The sequence below is a fragment of the Opisthocomus hoazin genome, chromosome 1, assembly GCF_030867145.1.
Source record: "Opisthocomus hoazin isolate bOpiHoa1 chromosome 1, bOpiHoa1.hap1, whole genome shotgun sequence".
NCBI lineage: Eukaryota > Metazoa > Chordata > Aves > Opisthocomiformes > Opisthocomidae > Opisthocomus > Opisthocomus hoazin.
The window spans coordinates 41950407-41974678 of record NC_134414.1 but is presented as its reverse complement, the minus strand read 5'-3'; the positions used below and the strand labels follow the sequence as shown (position 1 = coordinate 41974678).

At 38.0% G+C, this 24272-nt stretch overlaps 1 protein-coding gene across 1 annotated transcript in view; it reads left to right on the top strand.

The window, feature by feature from the left end:
- DIAPH3 (diaphanous related formin 3) overlaps window positions 1-17347 on the top strand; it is a 266117-nt gene extending 248770 nt beyond the window's left edge. Inside the window, exon 28 of the mRNA XM_075432939.1 lies at window positions 17036-17347. Within this exon, the coding sequence (XP_075289054.1) occupies window positions 17036-17295 (260 nt within the window). The 3' untranslated portion in view covers window positions 17296-17347. The remainder of the gene's footprint in view (window positions 1-17035) is intronic.
- The last annotated feature ends 6925 nt before the right edge of the window (window positions 17348-24272 follow it).

Genomic DNA, 24272 nt, shown 5'->3' with positions numbered 1-24272 from the left:
ATCTTTTAAAAAAAGTCTTAAATGCCATTAAAAACCAACTACAAATGAAAACAGTTGGTTTAAACTAGAACTGGTGAAGGTCCCAGGGTTAGAAGGCAAGCTATCCTCTCGTGATGACCTGATTTAGAATGAAGTCCTCCCAAGAACTGCAGCTGAAACTAGTTCCTTGTTACCGAAGTAACACAAGAAGTACAGTCTCCTCTTGACGACGTTCATGTTGCCCTTAAAGCAGTCAAGAATCACTGTTCTCTGAATAGCAGAAAAGTTTCCATGGCAGGTGAGGACTCCCAGTCCAAGATTTGCCAGTCTTTCTAGCTGGGAAGTGGTGTCAGTGCCTCCTCTACAGCCAGCCCGCAGTCATCTACAACGCTACTCTTAACGGTGTCTGTCTGTCATATACTCCATTTAGCTACTTCAACCCATGTCTCTATCCAACTTATATACACCACTTCTGTTTGAAAAAAACCACATTTTTTTAAAGAGTATTGGTCAGAAATTGCTGTTCAAAGCTGGCAGTTCTCAGGCAGCTTTAGATACATGCAAAGCAGGTAAATAACGTTCACAGTAATTACATAGGATCTGATTTGCCTGCCCTCACTATCTATTTAAAACTAATCTAAGCTAGGCTCTCTCTCTAATCGAAAAAAGGCAATAGATATCTGAAGTATGTGCTTTTAATTGTGCTCTGAAGATTGCCTTTTTCCCTTGACTAGTCCCTTGACAGTACAATCTCTTTGCCCTTATTGTCCTGCAGAGTCAGGCGTAATGATTCTGCACGGGGACTACCATACTCTGCAAAGATTTTATTGTAGTGAAGTGCAGCACTACCAGGTGTGTAGAATCTGTAGACAACATCCCACGCTTTGCATTGCACTCAGAAGTTATGTAGTTTGTGTAGTTAGGACAGCACAAAACAATCTCAGCTACCTACAAATAGTTTATAAACTTGGCTATAAAAAAGGTGTCTCCTAAATTTGAAATACACTTCAGCTGGATCTTTATGTATCACAGTCATTCCTACATGCATGAAAGAATGTGGAGCTGTGTATAATCTGATGAGGGAAATGGCATTTCTATTTTATTTCTGATGTCCATTCGTCATTTGGACTAGTTTCTCAATGGAAGATGGAACATAGTGTAAAAGACTAATCAAAATAGTCTTTTCAAAAGACTGAATCCTAAGTAAATGTATGTAATTATTTCATACCAGAAATACCTTTATGTGTTGTTTTTTATTATTATTCTTTCCTTTCCCATGTTGGAACCTTAAAGCTTTTCTTTACTATTTCTTTGGCTTTATGTTTTATGGAATAATTCAAATTTAACATCATATTTAGTACGTTTACAAGTGAGAGGCAAATGATCTTTAATATATGCATAAAATATGATGATATGATCTAATGAAAATATTTTGTTTACTGCTTATTTTGAATGGTAATGAGAGTATATGAATTAAAGTAATGTTGAATAACAGGTGCTGTTATAGGTTTTATGACTGCATACTATTTTTATCCTTTTTTTAACGTGCTGCATACTCTGCGTAAGCACTGTTACGAGATTTTTTTTTTTGAGAGTTCGTAAAATATTTTCATGGGACTCAAATCACTTTTCATTTGATTCTTTTATCTGCTAAGCTAGCTATCTTACTTAACAAAAATTCAAACACGCAGGACTGGATAATATGTAAAAATCACAGAATTGCCTTGCCATACAATGCATCACATTTATATCTTCATCACTAAAGACTAAACTTACACACTTAGTCCTCCGTGGATGAGAGATTCTGAAGTTTGAATATACTGTAGTAGAGTTTGTAAGTTTTGCGTGGCCAGGACTAAATCTAAGCCAACTTCAATTTAAAGCAGTGATGATTTTCATGTGAAGGGTAGGATTCCGTATACCAGTACAGAAGTAGGAACCATTTTTTTTATAGCCTGATTTTAAATGCAGAGTGTGTTTCAAGCTTGTCAGAAAGTGGCAAAGCTACATAAAAGTATGGGTATCACAAGTCTGTAAGAGATATAAACCTAAACAACTATAAGATCTGTGTCTACTTAAGAAAAAGGTTAGTGAACATGAAGGATTTTTAAAAATGAAAAAAATTGTGATTGCTAATGGCTGAGCTGCGTACTTAATAATGGCAACTTTCACATCCACAGTTCTTGTCAGTATATTGTACAAATATGTTATGCAAAACAGAGTTCCCTTGTTTATGTCAAAACTACTCATGGTAGTAACCGGAATATAATTTATTTCAGTTCTATTCTTCATGCATCCGGAAAAAGCTTTGTGAAGTTCTATAGCTTATGTTAAATAGGTGATGAGATCGATACCCATAATGTTGTGTAAGGCCTTAACATCCCTGAATCTGCACTCTGTCCTCCCTCAGAGAGAATGTAGAATCTCCACAATCTGCTGTCACTGTCCAGGCTAGGAAGGCCACCTTTTATGCAGACTTTGCTGCAGTCAGAAGTCAGAAGCCTCCAGATACAGAAGTTACCTGGAGATGTCTGGCGTGCAGGCGTTCACGTCTGAGTTAATTATCGTAAGCTCTCTTTACCTGTTTAAAGTATCTACATTAGGGTGAAATGAAGCGCAGTTTAGACGTGCCTGTTTCTCCTCATTGACAGTGAAGGGAGCCTAAGGCAACCAGCACAAATTTGTTTGGTCCAGTGAATCTCACACTGGGATCAACAGCCTTTGGTCAGGCACAAGGGCAAGCAGGACTAAACGTGCTCTTGTTTTAAATAATTTTATACAACACTGAAGAAAAGAGCTGGGTTTGTTTATGTAGTTGCAATGCATATGTATCTGTAGTCAACAAATTATATGTATTTCATAGTTGTAGGTTATAATAAGCCCAGTTATATTTGTGGTTTCTGATTTGAAATTTAACTGAGAATATTTTAGGGTGTTCATTACCACAAAAAACCCTGTTGTTAGTTTAAAGAGAAGGGAAATGCACCTACACAAATGTAATCAACCTTTTGGTTTAAACTGTATATTCTTAGATAACAAAAGAGTTAAATTAATATATCCACATCAGCTTATTGAAACTGTCCTGATTTTAAGCTTAACTTATGGAAAAAAAAATCTGTGTGGTTAGTAAGCTCAGAAAAAGCAAACATTTTTAAGAGAGATAAAGAATAATTTAATTTTACATATATAAATAAATTTTTAAATATTTTTAAGAGATAAATAACAATTTTAAGAGATAAATTCTTGATTGCATTAGCTGAATTCTTAGCTGTAGAGCATATTCTTTCCTCCGCTTCCCTCCCCATAGTTTTTCTCAGTTACAATGTTTGTGGAGTAAAAATGTATAAATATCTGGCCTAGTATTTTTGCTCCAAAATTTTTACAAATGTCTTTGGACTCTTCTGAATTGTTGCTGTTCATACTGCTGACTAAAATTGAGAATCTAGATTTGTAAGTGTTATTAGTTTATTACATAGAACTGAAAATTGTATTTCTTCTATTGGACGTTACTTTGAAATTAATACTTCTGTGCTGGAGATATACATTTTAATAAATTTTATTTAGACCACAGTGAGCTGCTGAACATTGGGAGATTTTTCAATAGCATTTGTTTTCCTTCTAAGCATTTAAAGCTATTTGGGTATAGCATTACTCTTTTGAAATGAGCACTAATGAAGATGCTAGAAAAGATTTGGGAATATAACTCTAGCATATTTAACATGAGTAACTTGCAATGTGTTTACAGAACATATTCGTTCTAGAAAGAAGCGTCATTATGTTAATTAATATATGTAGTGTGTTTCCTAAAAGATGTTTTTAGCATCTCTTTAAGATATGGTGGGAGAAAAAGAATTTTCTCTTGTTAGAATTGTGCAATCGTCATGCCTATATACAACGTGAGAGTAGCCTGCGAACGTCCTGGCTGTGTGAATTTATGTACATGTAAATTGTGTGCTTACCTTGTGTTCCTGAAAATCTTTTCAGGTATTCTCAGTGGTCTTAGTTTTCTGAAGAGTGTCCACAGAACTTCTCCTAAGTGGCTGTCTTCCAGTATCTTCAATTACATAGGAAATAACGAGGGGGTGGGGAAGTCAGGAGATTTCTGAGTTTATTTTTCTTCTGAGCAATCAAGTGGTTTCCATCACAGCCTAGCTCGGTTCTGAAAATAGGTTGTTTGGTGGCTTTTTTTTGTCTACGCTGAGTAGGCATCTAGAGCCAGTATAACTGCAAAGTAGTAACCGTCAGTGATTCCACACAATTGGCAAAATTCACCCACAAAGCAGGTTGGAGAGCACAGACAGTGTAAAGAATGTTTGTGCCGCGAACAAGAGTGACGATGGCTGGTTTAGAGGCAGTTCAGATGTGTCTGCGCATTGTGCAAGTGCCAGAAGGAAACGCAGAGTAGGCTTCTGGGATGTGGGCACGGGGTTTGTGCTTGGAGCTAAAGTCTGGGCTGGTAGAGGAGTGTAGGCCAATGTAAACTGATACAGTAAACAACGGCATCAAGGGGACATAACCGGCAGGGCTGACCCAAACTGATGCTCCACACCATCGATGTCAAGCTCAGCAATCAACACTCAGGGAAAGAAGGAGGAAGGGGCAGCGTTCATGGCTGTGGCATTTGTCTTCCCAGGCGACTCAAGGCCCTGCTTTGCAGGAGGTGGCTGGACATCTGCCTGCAGGTGGAAAATAGTGAATGAATTCTTGATTTTGCTTCGCTAGCAAACTGCTTTTGCTGTCTGTATTAGACTGTCATTATCTCTAGCCACGAGTCTTCCGCCTTCCTTCTGTTTTCTCCTCACCCTGTGGAAAAGGGGAGTGAGCAAGAGCCCGGATGGATGTTTGGCTGCTAGCCAGGCTCAACCCACCACAACACTAATTCTTTTTTAATGTATTATGTTGCAATCTTAAACATATTTTGAAAGGATTACATTTTTTTCCAACTTCTTGCAGAAAGTCAGTTCACAGGTTTTATGCTCTAATGTGTCATAGTGCGAACAATATTTAGGTAAATGCCCATAGTGACTGAAGAAAGGAAAGTATTAATGCTAACTTAAGTGGTCTTTGCTGTAATCTGTTGTCCTCTGAATTCTTGCACTGTTCGAGCATTTACATTTAATGTCAGAACGCGTTTGACCATGCATGCTACAGAGAAAGAAGTTAAGGATATATTTTTCTCTTTGTGACAGACTGGACTTGTGTATTATCATTTTAATTACCCCTCAGGCAATCTTCTGATGTGCGATCGTGTGCAGGTCAATGTTCTGCGAGTCCTTCAACATGACAGTTCATAGAATAATTATCCTGTCATCCCACCTTGATTCATCGTTACGTCGTTTCTTGGGGCTTTTTCTCTTACTCACATTTGCTTAGCAACCAGATCACACGTCTCTTATACTTATCATTCAAGTAATCACCCTCTGCAGCACATAGATGCATCAATTAAAGCTTTACAATGAGGTATATTGTTCTGTGTAGATTCCTCAGGTGTCAGGAATTAAAAATTGATTTTAAATGGTGCAGGCCGCCTTCAAATGGCTAATCTGTGTTTATATTAAACAAACAAGCATGCTAACCATTCTAAACAAAAGAAGTGATAGGTCACAATCAATAGGAAATGGATGATAAAATTATATTCTGTTCTTAAAGAACTTAGTGTTTTTTGGAGATTTAACAGTTTACATGGAGCTCTGAAATGTGAGTGCCAAACATCTATTTTAGATATGTTTTTTCAGATGCAAATCGATTTTGTATCCTCTATTTACTCTTACCTATATTCTTTGTAAACATTTTCTGGCTAATTTTCAGATTTGAGTCAATTTCACAGCAAATTATTATTAGAATGACAGTCAAGTTCCTAGAAGCCGTCAAGATGGTTCAGTGATTTAATGCTGGCGTCCTGCAGCTTTGACTGTAATCAGCAGATGCTCTGGCATTACCATAAATGTTTTCTTAACCGTCTCTGTCAAAAAAAAAAAAATAAAGAGAAGATTTTTCCTGTTTGGACTCTGCTGTTTCTGATTAAATTCGATTTGGCTTCTTTTGCATAATTAATATGCCATGATCATCTCTAACCATTTGTTTTTCATATCACCTTTTGAGCTAAACGCATTTGCAAAGCTGCTTCGCAAGTCAGAACAGACAAAGGAAAACCAAGTCCATGTGTAGTAATCCTTTGTTTCAGTGGCTTGGGAGGTCTTACTGCCTTCTGCCTTGATTTCTCAGCAAGTGTAAAGGGTTTGGTTTTTCAGCATCTCTTAACTTTGTCATATTCTACGTAAAATTTTCTAAGTTCCTCTCTGATAGAGAGGTTTCTTCTATAAGCGCAAAGTGGTGTTGTGGCTTAGATTTCTTGAAATTAAAAAAATCCTCTCTTACCTAGCAACATTAACTTTTGTTAGCTGGTTATAGCTAAACAGCAATTGTGTGCAATTGGTTAGGAAAAGAGGAAACTGCTTCTGATGTTTCTTACATACCGAAGTGGCTGCTTAGAGTCTAATTGTTAGAATATGGGGCAGTAAATATGTTCATCACATGAAAAACACATACCATTAATGATGTTAAACACACCATTTTGAATTCGCAATGACTGGATTAATTACCCGTGACAACGTGTCTTGAATTTGTCTCATATGATAATTCAGTGATATTTGGAAGAGTCATTAAAATCCATCTTTAAAAAATAATTCCTCTTTTAGAGTCTGTTGAAATCCTGGTCGCTTTTCAAAGCAATTTGTCACACTTGCAAAGTACAGTTGTTAGTGTCAAGTACGTGTATGGCTGGATCATGTGCAGAGTTGAAACAATTTTTATATCCCATCTCTCTCCACACGTGAGCAAGGCCCAAAGAGAGGAAATAATTAAGTGAAAGCACATAGCATTAATTAGAGCTTCGTATAAGGAGAGAGAGAGAGAGAGGAATTGTCAAAGGAATATATATGCAGTCTTGCAGAGCAAGGGGAAGATGAATCACTTTTCCTCTGCCTTTATTTCCCAATATTTAGTTTTGTGTGAGGATCTTCTTGAAAATGTACTATTTCCTGCTACGCAGTTTCAGTCTCCGTGATAGCATGCTGTTCACGGTTTTCTGCAGAGCTGTCAGAGGAAAGGAAGGCCCATAATAATAATGCTTGAGCAATGAAAGCTACTGAGATGTTTCGGCTTCCTCCCATCTCCAGTGTATTCTCGAAGGCAACCGTGGATGTTAGTTTACCCAGGCTAAACTTCATAATCAGATCTGCTGCTGTCCTGTAGAGAAGCACCCATGCTATAAAAAAGCACAGATACCTTTAAGCTGACATCAGTGTTGCGTAAATCTTTTTCCGATCTACTTAGGATTTGGAGTTCTCATGAATACTTTTCCAGGTTAGTAAATCACTACGCTCTCGCCTGTCATAGCAACAACAGCATGCAGCTTGCTCTGTCACCCTGCTTCCCTCCAGAGACTTGTTTTAAAAATCCGTTTTAAAATGAGAAGAGCCTGAGAGCTGTATGCTATTCTTGCAATCTTTTGTGTAATAGTGACCAGCAGCCCACTGTGACCATGACCTGTGTGGGCAAAAACTGCCCTCAGACATCGGTCTGGTACCTGTTACAGGAAGGTGAGAAAACTATGTTTCTGCTGAACTGTTAAAGCTAACACTCACCAAATTAACTTTCATCGCTAGCCTTTTATCTTTATGCAGCTCCCAAAAACATCTGTAGGACTCTGTAGATCTCCCTTTCCCTCAGAAGCAGGTTGATTCCTTAGGAGACAAGTGCAACAGGTGATGAGGGAAAGACAATTTTCTGACCGGTTTGACCTGACCTTAATGATTATTTGTGCTGTACCTTCAGGCAATGCAACCTGCTAATACTGATTGCTGATATAAGCCTGGGAATGGAATTTTGGGCTAAAATTAGGAAATACAAATTGTACGGTTTTGTAGCAGTTATTAGAATAGTTAGGGAATAGCTTTTAAACATTTAATGTCAAGAATAGTGGATAAGAAATAATTTAGTGTTAAATTCTTAAGGCAATTGCTAGACATAGTTATATAGGGTTTTTTAAATGTTTATGCTAGGTAGTAAATACTTAACAGAAACAACAAGGTTATTTAGAACCACAGTGAGTAGAATCTTGTAAATATCAGGTCAGTCTTTAAGACTTGCTTTCTTGTCTGGATTTGTTGGGAGCTTATTTTCCAGAGGTAGGAGGCTTGCTACTGTGTTATTTTCCGCAACACTTGGTAGAAAAAGACACAAATTGTGTGTTTCTTGTCCATTTTTATTGTTTTCATCAGCATATTACTTATCATTACCAACTGCAGCTGCCAGTGGCTTTCTTTTGATGGCAGCAATCTATATGCATATTCCTGAAATTCTTTATCAAAGTGTACCTTGAAAGCAGGATTCATCTCCAGGTAGATGCTGTGCAGACAGGTTTGGAGACTAAATGTGTCTACTGCTCAAAGGCATCAGTGGCAGTTTAGTATGTGGGATCTACATAAATTATTGTCAGAGATAGCTTTAGACTGTGGACCTCTATGTGTCTTGTCACAGATCACTAACTTAGACCGTCATCGTTTTTGACTCTGTTAACTCTAAAGTGGTTTTGAAATAGCAAGCAATGATATACTTGGGAACAGAGTAAAAAGACAAGTAATAACGAACTCCCACGTTTCAGGAGTTTAAAATAGTCTAAATATGTTAACTTCCAGTTTTATCATTGTAATTTCCTGATTGTTTCCTGACTTAAAGAAGAGAAGAAGTTTACGTTTATCCTATTTGTACCTTCAGAGAAATCCCGTAAACACCTAGGCTGCATAACATTTCTGGCCGCTGCCTGAAGACCCACTGCCACTGGGTATCCGTGTAGATCAAGTTTTATCTTTTTAACTCCCTCATCCCAACATAAATAAGAAGATTCATTTATTCTTTATTGCTACTGAAGTTATCCCAAATTATTTATCTATTTTGAAATTGAGACTTACACTTTTTTTTTTTTTTTTTAAGAATGGATCAGACCATGTGCTCTAAAAATTAATAATGGCCACAAAGTAGGCTTCTATTTGGAAGTTTCCATTTTGCAGTTTCCTGGGACACTCTCAAATGTGCCTTCATCTGGGGAAAGATGCATGAGAAGACACAGAAGATCCACTGTAATTCAGAGTGAAATAGGGAGGATGCCAAACTCTGAAGTCTGAATTAGCTGTCAGACACCTTCAGAGGTTTCTTCTTTCACTTACATGAAAACCTGGGGTGATTTCTGTCAGTGTTCTGATCCACACTTTTGTTCTTTTTTCATCTTGACAGGCACTCAAGACTTTTGTTTAAATCCCTGTAACTTAAAGTTGCATTTCTTGTAGCAAAAGTCATTGCCATATTAGAGGTGAGAATATATTAAACAGAGAAATTGCTCCCAACTCAATGCAAATGCAAAGTACATTTGGAAAAAATAGGAAAAAGATTGAATGGAGTGATCAACAGGAGCTTAAAGTAGTCTTTGAGAAGATGTAGGTAGGTAAGGGATTAAAAGAATTTTTAAAGGCTTTGCTTTAGGGCCAAGTAAAAGGGAGCTGGTCCAGCATAATTTCTCTTGTCAGGAATTAGTTTGTTCACAGTTTGTAATCGATTTTCTTCTAAATTTAGTTTCTGTAACTCCTCTATGCTAGCCTCACTTAGTGCTGACATGTTCTCTTCTTGCATTTGAAATGAACAATAAAACCTGTATTGACTGTTTCTGGAAACTTTGTCTCATCTAAATTGAGCTTACTGGTTAGTATTTATTCCTTGTTTTTCACACCTGTTTAACACAACACTGAAGAAAGAACAGCAGTAACTACTAAATGGAATGTGCATAAAAAAATTTTTTTTAAATGTTCCGAAGATCAGTGGCGCTTTTTCATGCCTCATTAATTATTGTCTGCTTTAAATTAGTCAAGTTGTGAGCATTTAGCATGAAATACTAAGGTGGAACAAATTGCTTACCAAGCAAAGATCATTCCAGTAAAGTTACCACTCCTTTAGGTGTTAGGCCTGGGGCTGCGGGATATAATTGAAATAAGTTGTAACAACATACAGCGCTCTAACATTTCAGGGGCATTCTCCAGTCCTACCCTTGACAGTCACAGAAATTGTTGAAAAATTATGAAACTAATAAAAAGTGGCAATAAAAAGTATTTTAAGTGTTTTCCGTTACACTGTCCAGCAAGGAGCTATCCCATTTTTTACCAGAGATGTTATGTAATAGACACGGACCGTCTAGCTATAGCAGTCTCTCATATGTTGTCTAAATTCTGCTTCTGGGTGGTAGGGCAGGCTTTTAAGAAAGATAATTAGGTGTTGTGAAGTTCTAACGCCAAGGCCTGGGAGTGGATTTCAGAAGGCCAACTTTGGGCTGTATAAATGATGTTAAGGAAAGATGGGTGCCTGAAAAAAATCAGGGCTCCCAACTATCACGTATCTTAAGCCCTAATAAGAATGAGGGGTCAGTGCAGAAAAAAAAGACCCACATTTCCTACTTGAGAGGAAAACAAGAATTATTTTCATTTTGACATTTCTGATAGTAAAAAACCAAGAGTTTGGAATCTGGAAGTTAAAATTGACAGTTTATAGAATAGGTGGGTTGTTTTAATTGGAAAAGTAAAATAGGGAATGCTGAAAGACAGATGGAGTCCTCTTATCTCAAAGCTATTGTGGTAGAGCTGGCCTCAGGCCCACCTCCCACCCAGCTGCTCATTCCGTCTTGCCTTTGGGGAGGGGAACAGGAAGAACAGGAGGAGGAAAGCTCGTGGGCTGAGATAAAGACGGAGAGATCACCTACCAGTTACTGTCACAGGCAAAACAGTCTCAACTTGGGGAAAATTAATTTCTTGCCAATTTACATATATATATATATGTCACTACTGATTTGGGTATTGAGAAGAAAAACCGAAAAAAGCACAAAAACACTTAGGGAAACCACACTCCTCCTACTTCTTCAGGCTCGGCTTTGCTCTAGACCCCTCTCCTGCTCCCTTGTTGCCACCGCAGCTTACACTCCATCCCTTCAGTGAGCGAACACGTGGCACAAGGGGGTGATGGGCTCAGCTGTGCCCTGTCGTGGGTCTTGTGGAGCCGTCTGGAACCGGCTGTGTCTGGCACGGGGCAACCCCTGGCCTCTCTTTACCAAGGCCACCCCTGCAGTGCCCTGCTACCAAAGCTTTGCTACCTGCACCCAGTACAGCTATCCACTTTACGGCTCAAGCTGGATGCGGCTGAAGTGGAATTCAGAACTTCTACCTTGTCCTGAACGTAAAAACAGAGGTCCTCAAAATGTTTACCAGCAGCGGTTGTATTCAGCCTTCAAAACAACAGTCTATCTAAGTAAATCTCAACCAGCTGAAGCATAAACCAGTGTTGCCTGGTTTACATCAGAAAAAGTAGTTCATGTTTCACTGTTTTCCTTATCTCTTCAGCAAAGCACGAGCAATGCTTTATCCTTTGGTATTAGAAACCTTCAGGAACATCTCCAGACTAAGTTCTCAAGGGCTTCTGTTTCTTTAGATGGAGCGTGTGGGGGTATACACCGATACCCTCACAAGGCCCGTGGTATGTGACCATGGTCTGAAGGTACTTGGTAAGGTTGCATTTGGGATGTGCTTGATGGTGCAGCTTGTGCAAGGTGGACAGGACTTCCAGACGGATTCTGGGCTGCTGAAAGCATTCCAGCTCATGAGGATGCAGTGCGGCTGCGTCCAGAATCAGCACATCGCGCTGCTGTCGAAAGCACGTGCTCTTTTCCGTGCTCTTGTGCTGGGAAACCACGTGAGCGCAGCACCAACGGGGTGGTGTAGCTTTCCCCTGACTTTCAGCTCTAGGAGCTGGGGGCAGGGGACCAGAGGCAAACTATGGCACCGCACTGGGGGGGCCAGTGATGAGGATTGTGGACAGGGCTGTTACCTTTACCAAGCCATCTGGCAGGGGGGCATGCCCTCGTAACATCTCCTGGCACATGCAAGTCATGACTCATAATGTAAAAATAATTTGCGTTGATGGTAAGATTGGTGAGTGTGCGTGGGCTTAAGAAAAATCTTAGCGTAGACGTAGCTTCAGGAATACAGTGGAGCACATGGAGCACAAGCTGTAGAGATTGGAAATATTCCGCTGGGGTTTTGAGCATTTTTCCCTGTTAAGTTGGTAAAAGATGTAATGAGGTTGTAGCGGCAATTGTTCTTTCTTATGTTAAGATTTTGTCATGCCCCACATTGAGATGTATGACTGTAATACAAGCACATAATGCCATGTAATGCAGTTCTTCTTATTGTATTTGCAACTTGATTTTTCAATCGGTGTACAAGTATTTACATAAAAACTAAATATGTCCTTAGTATCCAGACTTTTATTGAGAAACTGTGCGATGAAATAAAGCTTTTCAAAGTCCTTTTTTATTTTAAATATTTGTTAGTTGTTTTAAAAGAATCTGTATCTCTACTTTAGTGAGTCCCTTGCAATCATTTTTGTTCTCTAGTAAAGGTAATGTATAACAGTATTATGCAGGATCAAACTGATCATATTTTTCTTTCCCAGGTTCACAGCAGGCGGGTCTCATACTACTGATTTTTTTTGTTCACATGCTAGTGCACAATTTCCTCTTTCTGAATATAAAATATGTAGCCTTTAATAGATTATAAGCATGTCATTATAAGTTATTCTGTGCTGGGACACCGTTTAAACTATGGAAAGCTATTAAGCATGATTTTCTGTCAACTGAATTTCCTGAGCATTGCTGTTAATCAAAGTAATTTTAAAAGACTTGTGTCTAGATGATAGTAGCTATTTGGCTCTAGGTTATGTGAATATGATTTTGAAATGTTTTTGATTAACAGCAATGTTCAGGAAATTCATATCTGCAAAAACTGAATTTTAATAGGTCTGAAGGACACACAAGAATTAGATACTGAACAAAGGGAAGGAAAAAGATTTAAATGTCAAAGAATTTGGACACTGAGACTGTAGTAGTGTACAATGCGATTTCTGCCTAACCCATGCCTGGAAGCACTCAGTAGCAGTAAAGTCAAAACTATTATGGGTATATGTCTTCTCACCCTGGCATTTAGAAAATTTGAATATTAATTCAAAGTTTTTGCTTTTTATTCATCTGCGTAGTGATTGTTATGATAAAGGTGAATGACAGGTTTTGATTGCTGACAGTGACCAAACATTAGAAATTTGTTTCAACTAATTGAATATATGCAGCAAATCAACAAGTTCTGTGTTTGTCCAGTGATTTTTAATGTCTGATTTCTTTTTGTCTTGCTACTGCCCGGAAGGTGCACCTTGCTACAGTAGGTGGACAAATAGTGCATCTCCAGAAATGTAAGCTTTCTTCTTAACAAGACTTCATGTAGAAGTGCTTTTCCATGAGTAGTTTTCTTTTAACCTTCTATAACTTTGTTATATTCGATTTTTTAAAAGTGTATTTGAACCAAGGTCTGTAAGTGTGTAAATATATTTATTTTATTTGGCAATTTGTTTCAAATATAGTTTACTGCCAAAACATAAAGTAAATCTGTGTAAGTACGCGATGTAATGGTTCAAAGTAGTTTGGGAGAAGTCTGTTAATATCTGTATGATTTGTGGATTTTCTGTGGGTACCCGTGTTCTAGAAACAGAGGATTAAAACAGCGGCAAGTGTCACTAAGCCTTCTCCTGCTGTTGCAGGTAGCCACATCAAATATTGTCTTCAGAAATAGATGAATTCCGGCTTATAAGTGCTTGCGGTTTTTGCTCTCACTTTTATGTATGTGCATTCCGAAACTTCGTTACTTTGATGGTTCACAAGTTTTCAGTTTCTAATAGAGACATATTAAGGGGTGTTTATTCTTGTGCTGGCTTTATCAGTTAAACTTGACTTGGGGCTTTTCTTCAGAGTAAATAACTACATCCTTCATAGCCTTTATCACACGAAACTAAACAAGTCCAGCTCTTCTACTGTCCCGATCAAAGTTACGTGCTAACCTGCAGCAGCTTGCACCCTTGTGGTTTTTAATTCATATGCAAGGAGGCTTGGCCTTTTTAAACCACCCACCTTAACAGTTACAGGTTTTACCACTAGAGCATAGGATTTGAGAGAGGTGTGGCAGCAATCCAAAGACATGACTGTGGAACGGGCGGGGTACCAAACCACCAACACATGCAAGGTTTGAATCAGTGTGTGAGGCAGTACAGAGTGTTTAAGAATTTGGGGTTAACACAAATTAATTCCTGCTTTATTAAAATAAAAAATTGGCAGGGCAGGTGTTAATATTTCTGAAGAATTAGTGAGACTTGTTATCTTGCCACTACCTGAATAATTTTAACCTTTGACTTAAATGGAAGTGATCTTTCACTCCAAGAATGCCACCAGCAGCATACATACCTTAAGTATTACAGCAGTTAATTCTTTAGGTACATATTTACCAAAGTGAAATCTAGGACTGTAAGTAAATATGTGTGCTTTCTGAGCCAGGCCTAGCAAAGTTTAATGTTTCTGAATGGGATTCACAATAGCCAGTTTACTACGCGGGGAACTGCCTACCAACACATCTGCTGATACTGCACCTGCACTTCGGCATAGCAGTGTTGTATGGAGAAGTTCCTCCTAGGTTGAAAGAACATATGGAGTAAAGATGCCTCTTGATTTAGGAAGCAGCTGAAATAACAACTTCGAGATAGTAAAACTGGATTTAGATAAAATACGTGTCCAAATCTTCTTTTTTTTTTAATTGACACTAGCTGCTCGGTATTTTTTGTAGCATGGCTGAGACCAAAGCGTTCTCATTATTTAGGAAGTGCTGCTGATCACTAGCGTAAAGTGTCGTGTGTTAAGAACAGGACACTTTGTGACTTTTCCAGTGAATCATGGGTTCGTCGCTGGACAGGAGTTACAACAGATGAAACGAGGACTACTCACATAAACTGGCCAGTGATTAAGGCAGTTTCCTAATCGCATTTCCTGTGGTTGCAGGACCCCTCAGACTGAAGGGAAGGACTCTGGTCCCTCAAGTGGCATGTTCCCCTCATTAGTCTGTGCCTGGAAAGTCACAAATATCAACATGATTGCTGCTATTTTAAGGGGCGGGAGGGAAGACACATCTGTACTCAGCTTTACTCAGTCACTATCCCCACACAGCAATTCAGGATTGTAGGCAGCAAGTTATGGGACACACCTTTCTGCAAGGTTAAATCAGTTACCAAGTTTCAAAGCAGGAACTGAGTTTAGATAGATGCCAACATCTGCTACTTCTTAATAGCTAACTTGCAGCAGTTCCCTGCTTAGACTATTTGCTGCTCTAAATCTCAGGCACCTTCTTCTGCTCCTCACACTCAATGAGAAACTGGGCAAAATAATATTGCTGGATTTTACTTTAAGGCCTCAGTTCATAAGCGTTCCATTATTCAGTCTAGGTCATCATGCCTATGTAATCATGCTTGAGTATTTTGAATGGAAGACTTAGCTGAACTGCCAAGTAGTTAGAATTTGGGTGTTGGTATGCTTGAGAAGTTTACTTTCAGTGCCTAATTTATTGTTGCCTTTTTAAAAAGTCCAACACCTATACTTAATCTCTGATTATATGACAATATGTTTTTTCCTACTTTAAAAAAAAGTATTGATTTTCAAAACACTATTTATTTTTCCCACTGCCCCTAGACTGAATGTAAACAAAAAGGGATATGGTGCAGCTAGTGTTTGGTATATTGATACATGTAGCATGCTTTTATCAGCCTGCAAATACGTGTTCAGAATCAATAAATATAAAGATTTAAATAGAATGGGATATTTAAGAGTGTAAATAACAGGGATACTTTAATTATATGTTATGGGTTTATTATATATAATTAAAAAGATGTTTTCATACCTAGTATTTGGCCTCCTGTGATTCAGGAAAACTGAAATGTGTGCCGCTGCATCTTCAGGGTCAAATTATTTTCCATAGCACAAAATAGAAATTACATTTTTCATCTAAGTGCAAAATTTAACTATTATCAAATTTTAATTAAGAATTGTTTATCTGATTTGGAAGATTATAGATTGATGATATTTATTTTCCTCCACTTGCCAAAAGGTGATTCAACTTACAAAATCTGCTGAGGTTATCCAAGAAAGTGTGTAAAATCCTCATCCATCACCGAGAGCCCCTGGTCAGGGAATGACAGTGCAGTAAATATCTTCAGCAGCTGCCTTTTAATGTACAAGCTGTTTTCAGTAGGAATTTGCAGCACTCACATAAAACACACTGTCATGAGTGACTGCCTGTGCTCCAAAGTCATTACTATTGGGATGATGGAACATCTTTCAGCGAATAACCAAAAAACTTTAAATGTCATGTCAAGTTGGTTGAAGCCATTTTCAAGCCTTGCTCAAGGTTACATGAATATTGAGCATGCCTGTTTTTAAAAAGTTTGAGATCTAATCTCTGAGAGGGACCACTCATACGCTGTTTTTGAGAACAGTCACCTCATTTGGGGGGGAGACAAAAAAGAAATCTGTCTGTTAATACATGTCAATCCAGCAAAGCTCCTAGATTTTTAATGAGTGGAACTTCTTGTGACAGTCAGTGCCAGTGATGTTTCGCAAAAAATGGCAAGTTATGCAAATTCTTAAAATTACTTAGCTGCCTAAAAGATCAGAAAGGAAAGAAGAATTCTTACAATGGATAATTAAATTTAAATAGAATTTTAAAATGCATTTTAAAATTTTAACGTCTAAAAAATATGTAGAAAACCAGATAAAACTCTGGAAGACACTGAGGAGTGCCAAGTACTCTGTTTTCTCTTTGACTCCAGTAAGAAGGGAGGATCCTGTCGGGCTCTATCTGTGATTTTGTAGGAAATATGGATGCTAATCTAATGAAGTAATCTAAAGACTGTACCAAGCCTACTGCTTTTGAAGTGGTAATTTTTTTTTGTCTTGCCTCCTTGGAAACCTTTACTTCTTCTGGTACGTCATCTGCATGTAAAATTTTGTCTGATCAAGCGGTCTTTTTATATAACAAAATATTGAAACTGAGTATTTTCGTAGTGAAACAAGGTTTATTTCTTTTATCTTCTGCAGAGAACCAGAAAGGACAACTAGAGAAGTCATGTTCGCACCACAGTATCAGTTTAAACTTGACAAGAAGCCCAGTCACCAAAGAAGTTACTTATGATGTGGAAACAAGTTCTTCTACAGGATGGAACAAGGCCGTGGGGAGAAAGGAAGCCTGTCATGGAGAAAGCGACAAAGAAAAGAAAACAGAACCTGTCGGGTCTCCTTCTAAGCGAGAAGCCATGCCAGAAGTAGACGCTCTCCTGGCAAGACTGCGAGCACTATAGAATAATCATATAAAGGGTTAAATCAAAGCTTAAAAACAAGCTGTAATAGCCTACATCTTTAAAGAGATACTAATTTTCTGTTATTTACATTACATACTTCAGAGTTCCCAAACTCTCTGTGGATGAATACTCTTCCTCTAAACTGTTAGTTTGCAAGACTGTACAAAATGATACTATAGTTTTGCATAACTGCAGGATGATTTTTACGACGTGTTTTTTACCTACTGAGCATACGAAAAATATCAGAAGAAACAGATACTAAATTATTCCAAGGCACAATCCTTTTAGTGGACAAACTGCTGACCACATGTTTTGAGAGCTTCTGAGAATAAGAATAGCTTTAAAATACTGTTAAATCATCATACCTGGGAATAAGGGTCAGTAAATAACATCAAAAATATTCTTATACTTTCTACTGCAATTGCTATACTTAAGAGGTTTTACCACCTAAAAGTTATTGTTATAGCATCTTTTGCAATTTTAGTAACAGGAAACATGTATTGTATAAATCAGCCGTGTTCCAGTTTGAGTTCATCAAAGAGCACCAAAGCTTACTGAATTATATATGTATTTACAAAATGGAAATCCATGGACAGTAAACAAAAAGAATCTATGCAAGTAATATACTTTATGTGTGCTTAATGTATCACTGCTGTTAAGCTTAGTTATGATTATTATATCAAAATAATATAAACAATTTCTGTAGTTGCAAGGTTTTGCAACTGTGTCCATAGTGGGGGAAAATGTCTTCACAGTTATTTACCAGTGTAATTTTTTATCTTTGCACGTGTGAGTTAATATGTTTCTATAAAAGAAACATGTAATGGAAAAGGTTTTTACAATTGGTTTTTCACAAACTCATTTTCCAGTAGCCTGTAAAGTCTTACTTGCTGGCACAATAGGAATCTTGCACATAATTGCATCTCTTTTATCGCACTGTCATTGTACATCGTTACATGTTCACCATCGTATTTATTAATTGCACACCATAAAGAATTGCTACCTATGTTACCAAGTAGGAAGCTACTATTAGTATCTTTGCTCCATTATTGAAAGCTTCCTTATTATAAGAGTGTATTAGGTATCTAATATCCTTCTTCTAAATTACTCTATTTTTCTTTAGAAAATGCTGAAAAATATGTCTTTCAATAAGAGTCAGTTACATGAAACCGGTGTTTCAATGCTTCAGTGCTTTTTATATCCTTGTTTGAGTTGCCTTCGTACTTCCTGCACTAAACATTAATAAAGTCAATTAGAACTCAGAAACTGGGCCTGTTTATACATACTGCATGGATGGGTTTTCAGCCGTCGTGGGAATCAACCTCATGTTTCTGGGGCAGTTGTAACTGTCATTATACACGCTAATTACATTTCCCGCCTTAGCTGAAAAAAATAAGAGGTATGAACAGAAGTCAGGGAAAGATACAGAGGAAGCCTATCAGACAGTCATTTCTTCAGCTCTCCTTGCAAATGACGACAAAGCTGTCATACAAGGCTGCCTTTGGTAACTTGAAATTGCACAGAGTAACCGTAGAATTGGGGCATAATGCATCTTCAGTGCATGAGTAGTAATACAACTATTTCTACAGTTCCACTAAGGTCTTCTGCGCCTCAACTGTTAAGAGTTATTAACCCTTTTTACAGGGTGCAGTACAAATTGCTATCTGCAAATACGCCTGACTAAATGAAATGGTGTCTCAAACATAAAGAAAATCTGTGTTAAAGAAAAAAAAAAGCGAACCATTTACTGGATGTCTTCAGTTGCTGATGATGTGCTAAAATAAAAGGGCGAGGAGCAGAGAACTGTCTCTGAAATACTAACAGGATGACCGACCAAGTGAAGGTGGGAGTACAAAGTCCTTTTCCTGAACACAATAAATTTGCTCATTTGACTTAGTGGGTAATAGTCCACAACAGAAAACTCACAGTTCAGGACACTATTGTGTAGTTTCTCAAGCGAAGAAAAGGTACAAAACTATGTATCCACTGAAATTTTCAATGAGCAAAATGCTACCAGCAGCCTCGCATCTTCTGATTTTAAAATAAATATTTACATTTAAAATCATAGATCTTAAGGTACCTTTTCTTACCGTTTGAGAAGCTTTTAGAAATGTATGCCCAGGCTTTTAGTCTTTCTAAGATATTGTGTTTCTGAATTAATCCTTTCAAGCAGCCATCAAGTTAATTCAATGTTTCTTTTGTACAAGTAGGAAAATAAAAAAACTGTACAACTTCTTAGGATCCATGTAAATACAGCATGTACTTTTTTCCTCTTCGGTATTTCTTTGTACCATCATAATTTGATGTATTCAGAGTTGAAGTACACAGTCCAGCTGAAGTACACAGTTAAGCTTTTTTTCTACATTTCATCTTGCTTTAACTTCCCTTAGAAGCAAACAGATATACAGGACATATTTGATAGGAAAAAAGGCTTGTGTTGCCTAATGAGTTCAGGTAAAACTAACTTTGAAAATATGTTGTCTCCGTTCTATTTTTATGCTGTTAAGTTTTTATTGAAGTATAAAACCCAGCTTCTGAATTATCTGAAGTAAATTGCTGTAATTAAATTTAAAAATGAAATAATTTATTAAATTTAAAATTTTAAGTTAATTCAGTATAAAAGTACTTAGGGTAGACCTTTAATGGTTATTTTTAGTAAGCCATTTATCAAGTCTGTTCCTTGAACTGAAGGATTGAGGTATATACTACTTGTGCTAGATACTGAAGGTTTCACATAGTGTGCCAAACCCTCTGTTTTCTGTAATTCACACCTGAAAATTAAATCCTTATAGAAAGAGCTTCCTGATTTCTTCAAACATGACTGTTCAAACAAAAGCATTGGAAGTAATCTGGCGAGGCATGTTCCTCTGCTCCTTCTCTACCAGAGCAGCAGACAGAAGGTGCAAACACCCATGGCTTTTCTTACCAGTAAAACTGTAAAGGTCCAATACATCTTTTTGATTCTTCACATTCATTTTGAATTTTTCATTTCACTCTGGGAAACTTTTGATTACTACATCAATTTTTACTTTATATATACATATAGTGTTATTCATGACAGTGGTCTGAATTCATACGTAATATTCTAATGTTTTGACCTTACCAAGATACGAGTGTTTGCGATCAGTCTCCTCAAGCTGCGTGCAGCCAAGCTCGACACCTGGCTTACGGACTATCGGTAATACACTACTTGTCTGTACATGCCCCAAAGGAAAAATGATGGTAGCCACTGTATTGCAAAATAGTTCAACGGCACCAGGAGGTGGTGGCTGCCACGAGATGTGGTACTGCTCTGCATGAAAGCACTTCATTAAAGGAACACGCACCAGCAACCTGAAAAGATTGTAGTTGCTTATGGTTCCCCTTTAATTATGGCGACGCGACTGCTTAGGAGATTGGAAAGACCATATGCTGGGAAACAAAAAAAAAAGTCATGGTAAACAACTTTCCTCCAACATGCAGTTTTCCTTGTTTTGCCTTGTACGACCAATCCTCAGCCCGGCCCAGCCAAAGTTGCGTTTCCAGAACTCAGCGAGGTAATGCTGAGCAGTGTGAGGCACTGCAGCACTTCGGGCTTTTATAATAAAAGCTGAAAAAGCAGCCATTTACTGCTAACGCTTTTCCCACATCCATTTCTAATGAACAGGACCAAATTACAATTTTTACACTAATCTTTCCAGTCCTTACAATGCTCAGTAACTATAAAACAAATGGGTAACAAGCAGGGGTCGATAAACCCTAAGCTATGGCACCTAAAACATTATAATAAGCAACGAGGGTCAAGTGAAAGAGCTCAGAAAAAAGCAATTACATGACAACATCATTTTCTCCAGAACAAAATAAAGCATTACTGTACAGTTTTCTATTTTTTTAATGTGATATGTGGGTTTTACACAACTGAACTGTAGCAGAAAAACAACTTCACTTCGAAGTTTGAGGAACTAGTTTATGAAATAAAAAGAATTTGACAAAGTGCAGATTTTATCAGTTTTCAGTCTAATTTTATGCCAACATTGCTATATGTCAGGAATTCTAAAATTACCATCTCTATTAAATTAACTATGCCACTAATTAATCAAAATGCTTTAAATCCTTTTGCCACATGAAGCAAGCACATTTTCTTCCTTTCCGAGTAGACTTTCTGCATTCACTATTGTGTGTTTTGCCTCAAGTGTAGTCTTCAGATAGGGGCTATACATTTCACTGCGAAACCATGCTGATAAAGCATTCTAGACACTCTGACACCACTGAAGAATAAACAAGAAGTGGTCCAGATGATACAATCTTTCTCTCCCTCCCGGTTACAGAGATAGCCATTAAGTTTCATATGTTAACTGAGTACATTTTAAACCCATCTGTACTTTTATTTCACTAATGCAGCTTTTTCTTTTTGTGACCAATGCCACGGCATACACTGAAGAATTATTAGGGGAAATATTTTCCAACAACATATCAAAAATACACTGAGCAGATGACTTGCATGCAACATCAGTCCTACGTACCATAGGAGGCCTAACACCTGGATGTAATCCTAGCAGAGGCAGATAAGGTATTTGGCTCCACCAGAAGAAAATAGTTTCTTTCATCTAAATGAGCTTATTCCACTGCTGATACCAGAATTGTATGTATTTTGAAAGAGTAATATACCCCTATTTTTAAATCTGTGTTATATTAGCCAGAGATATAAACTATGGAAAGACAGAAGTGCAGAGACTGGGAAGCAGATTTGATTAATGTGCTGCCTGATTTCACGTCTGGGACCTGAAATTGCATCTAGTGCAGAATGAAGCAACTGGGGGAAAAAAAAGCAGTCTCATCTGACAAATTTAAAGGTCATGAAGGAAATGATGGTGGGTGATCCAGAGTTGGTATGGCCACAGGTGTCTTGTCTGTTCAAAGACATATATCAGAATATCCTAAGAATAGCAATGCTGTTGGGCTGTTTAGGTCTCAAAGCCCTCAAATGAATAAAAGGAAGGAAAAGTCTGACAGAGATAAATAGGAGCCCCTGTAAAACCTGAGAATATTTTTGTCTTAAATCCAAGCGACTGTCCTGCTCCCATTCACTTTGACAGCTAAAGGAAGAGCATGAGGAGACAGAGGAGGCCACATAACGGTCATGCCTCTCTGCTGCCATGGTGGACAATACTATTCTTGGTATCTACAGCGGCCGACACAGAGGAGGCAGCGCAGACCGCTCTCTGCCCTCCTGGTGTTTCTGAGTGTGGAGAAAGCCATGAGGGCTACGGCCAGCAAATGTGGGCTCAGATCACGGGATCACAATAAAAACCCGACAGATCTGTGGCCACGCATTGTGTAATAAAAAAGACTGTCTTCTAAGACGTTCGGGTGTCTAAATGGCAGCAGAATGTGTGCGTACTCCTGATGTCTCCCAAAGACAGCTATTACATCAACTCTCGAGGTCTGATGACTCCGTGCAAGCTACACGTTCAAAAGGAGATTTAATTCTCATTTGTTTAGGCTTCTTTGTTATATATAGTTCAACCTCTAATTGAAATTTTCTGTCCAAAGCAAGCCACATAAACTTTGCTGTCTATAACTGTTAGTAAAAAAAATGGCTTTTGTGAAAGCTCTGCTTAATTTGTTGCATTTTAATGTGAAGATTGTTGCACGCAGTTGAAAACATGCAGTGCAACAAGACTCTCCGTTAAGTAAGACAGAAATGGCTATTATGCAGTCTGTTGATTGGATTTTTTTACTAATGAAGGGTACTTTCTGCTAATGGATAGAAAAGCAAAGCAGTCAAGTCAAACAAGTCACCTTGATAGTATAATGCAAGACCTATCAATTTTGCACACAACTTCAGTAATGAATCTCGGAGCACAACTCACGAACACTGCTCCTGAAAGACAACCACTGAGGCAGAGGAACCACAAAAAAGTGGTTTGAAATGAAAAATGGGATGAGAGCTTTCCACCCCTTTAAAAGTGGAACTGATTATGATGTATTGGTCTCCAAGGTACCTGGGCACTGCATTAAAAATGCTTAGACAGAAAAAAATATGATCCCACCGCATGGTTGGTGGCATCTTGCCATTTCATGCTGCAGCATCATGGTAAGATAACTGGAGTCCTATCTTCATATCTATCCTTGAATCCCCTCACATTGTGGAGAATCAGAGGGAATAGTAACTAAAGTAGTAAGAGAATTTTTTTTCGCTTGGGGTGTAACAGGTTCCAACCTGCAAACCCATGCTACAGGTGAACTGCTGAAGCCTCAGGATGACATGGGAGAAGAGCCAGATTTCTGTCTGTCCCCTCCACAAGGAACGTGGGCACTCTGGTCCATGAGGAACAGAATGAACTCTCCTTAACTTCAGCTCCAGAATACAATTTGCTACTCCTTGCTTACCAAATCCCTAAAGAGGGATGAGAAGTTTTTATTTTCCTCAGAAGGACTGCGTTGCAGTAAATCTTTCCACCAACTAATAAACAGTGAAAATTCAATGCCACTTAGATAGAGCATCAAAATCAGCAGGCAAGAACAAATTAAGCCCTTCCTGAGAAAGGCTGTGGGGGATCATTTCTTCCTTTTCCCTCTCCAACATCTTTAATACTAAATACACAATTCTATATTAAAATATAGTTAGAATTGCTTTTAATTAGATAAAAGCAAGCAGATTTGGTGTTCATCCTGCACCTTTTACTACGATGCTTTGATTAGCACAGCTTTATCACCTTGTCTCAAAGAATTAACCTGTCCCATTTTCCAGCTCAGAACAGAAGTCCAATATATGAACACAGATGGTCAAAATAAGGACCTAATTCTATGAGGTCCCCTGCATGTCCTCACAAGTATTCATCATCCTCAGGCTGCACAAAATCATTCCAACGAAAGGGTTACTCTAGCCTTTCAGGATCATGCCCAAATGAATAAAATATACAAAGGTGACTTGAGTAAAATCCTCTCCATTGTGCTGACAAAGGTAAAATAAAATATTCCTCTTAGGACATTTT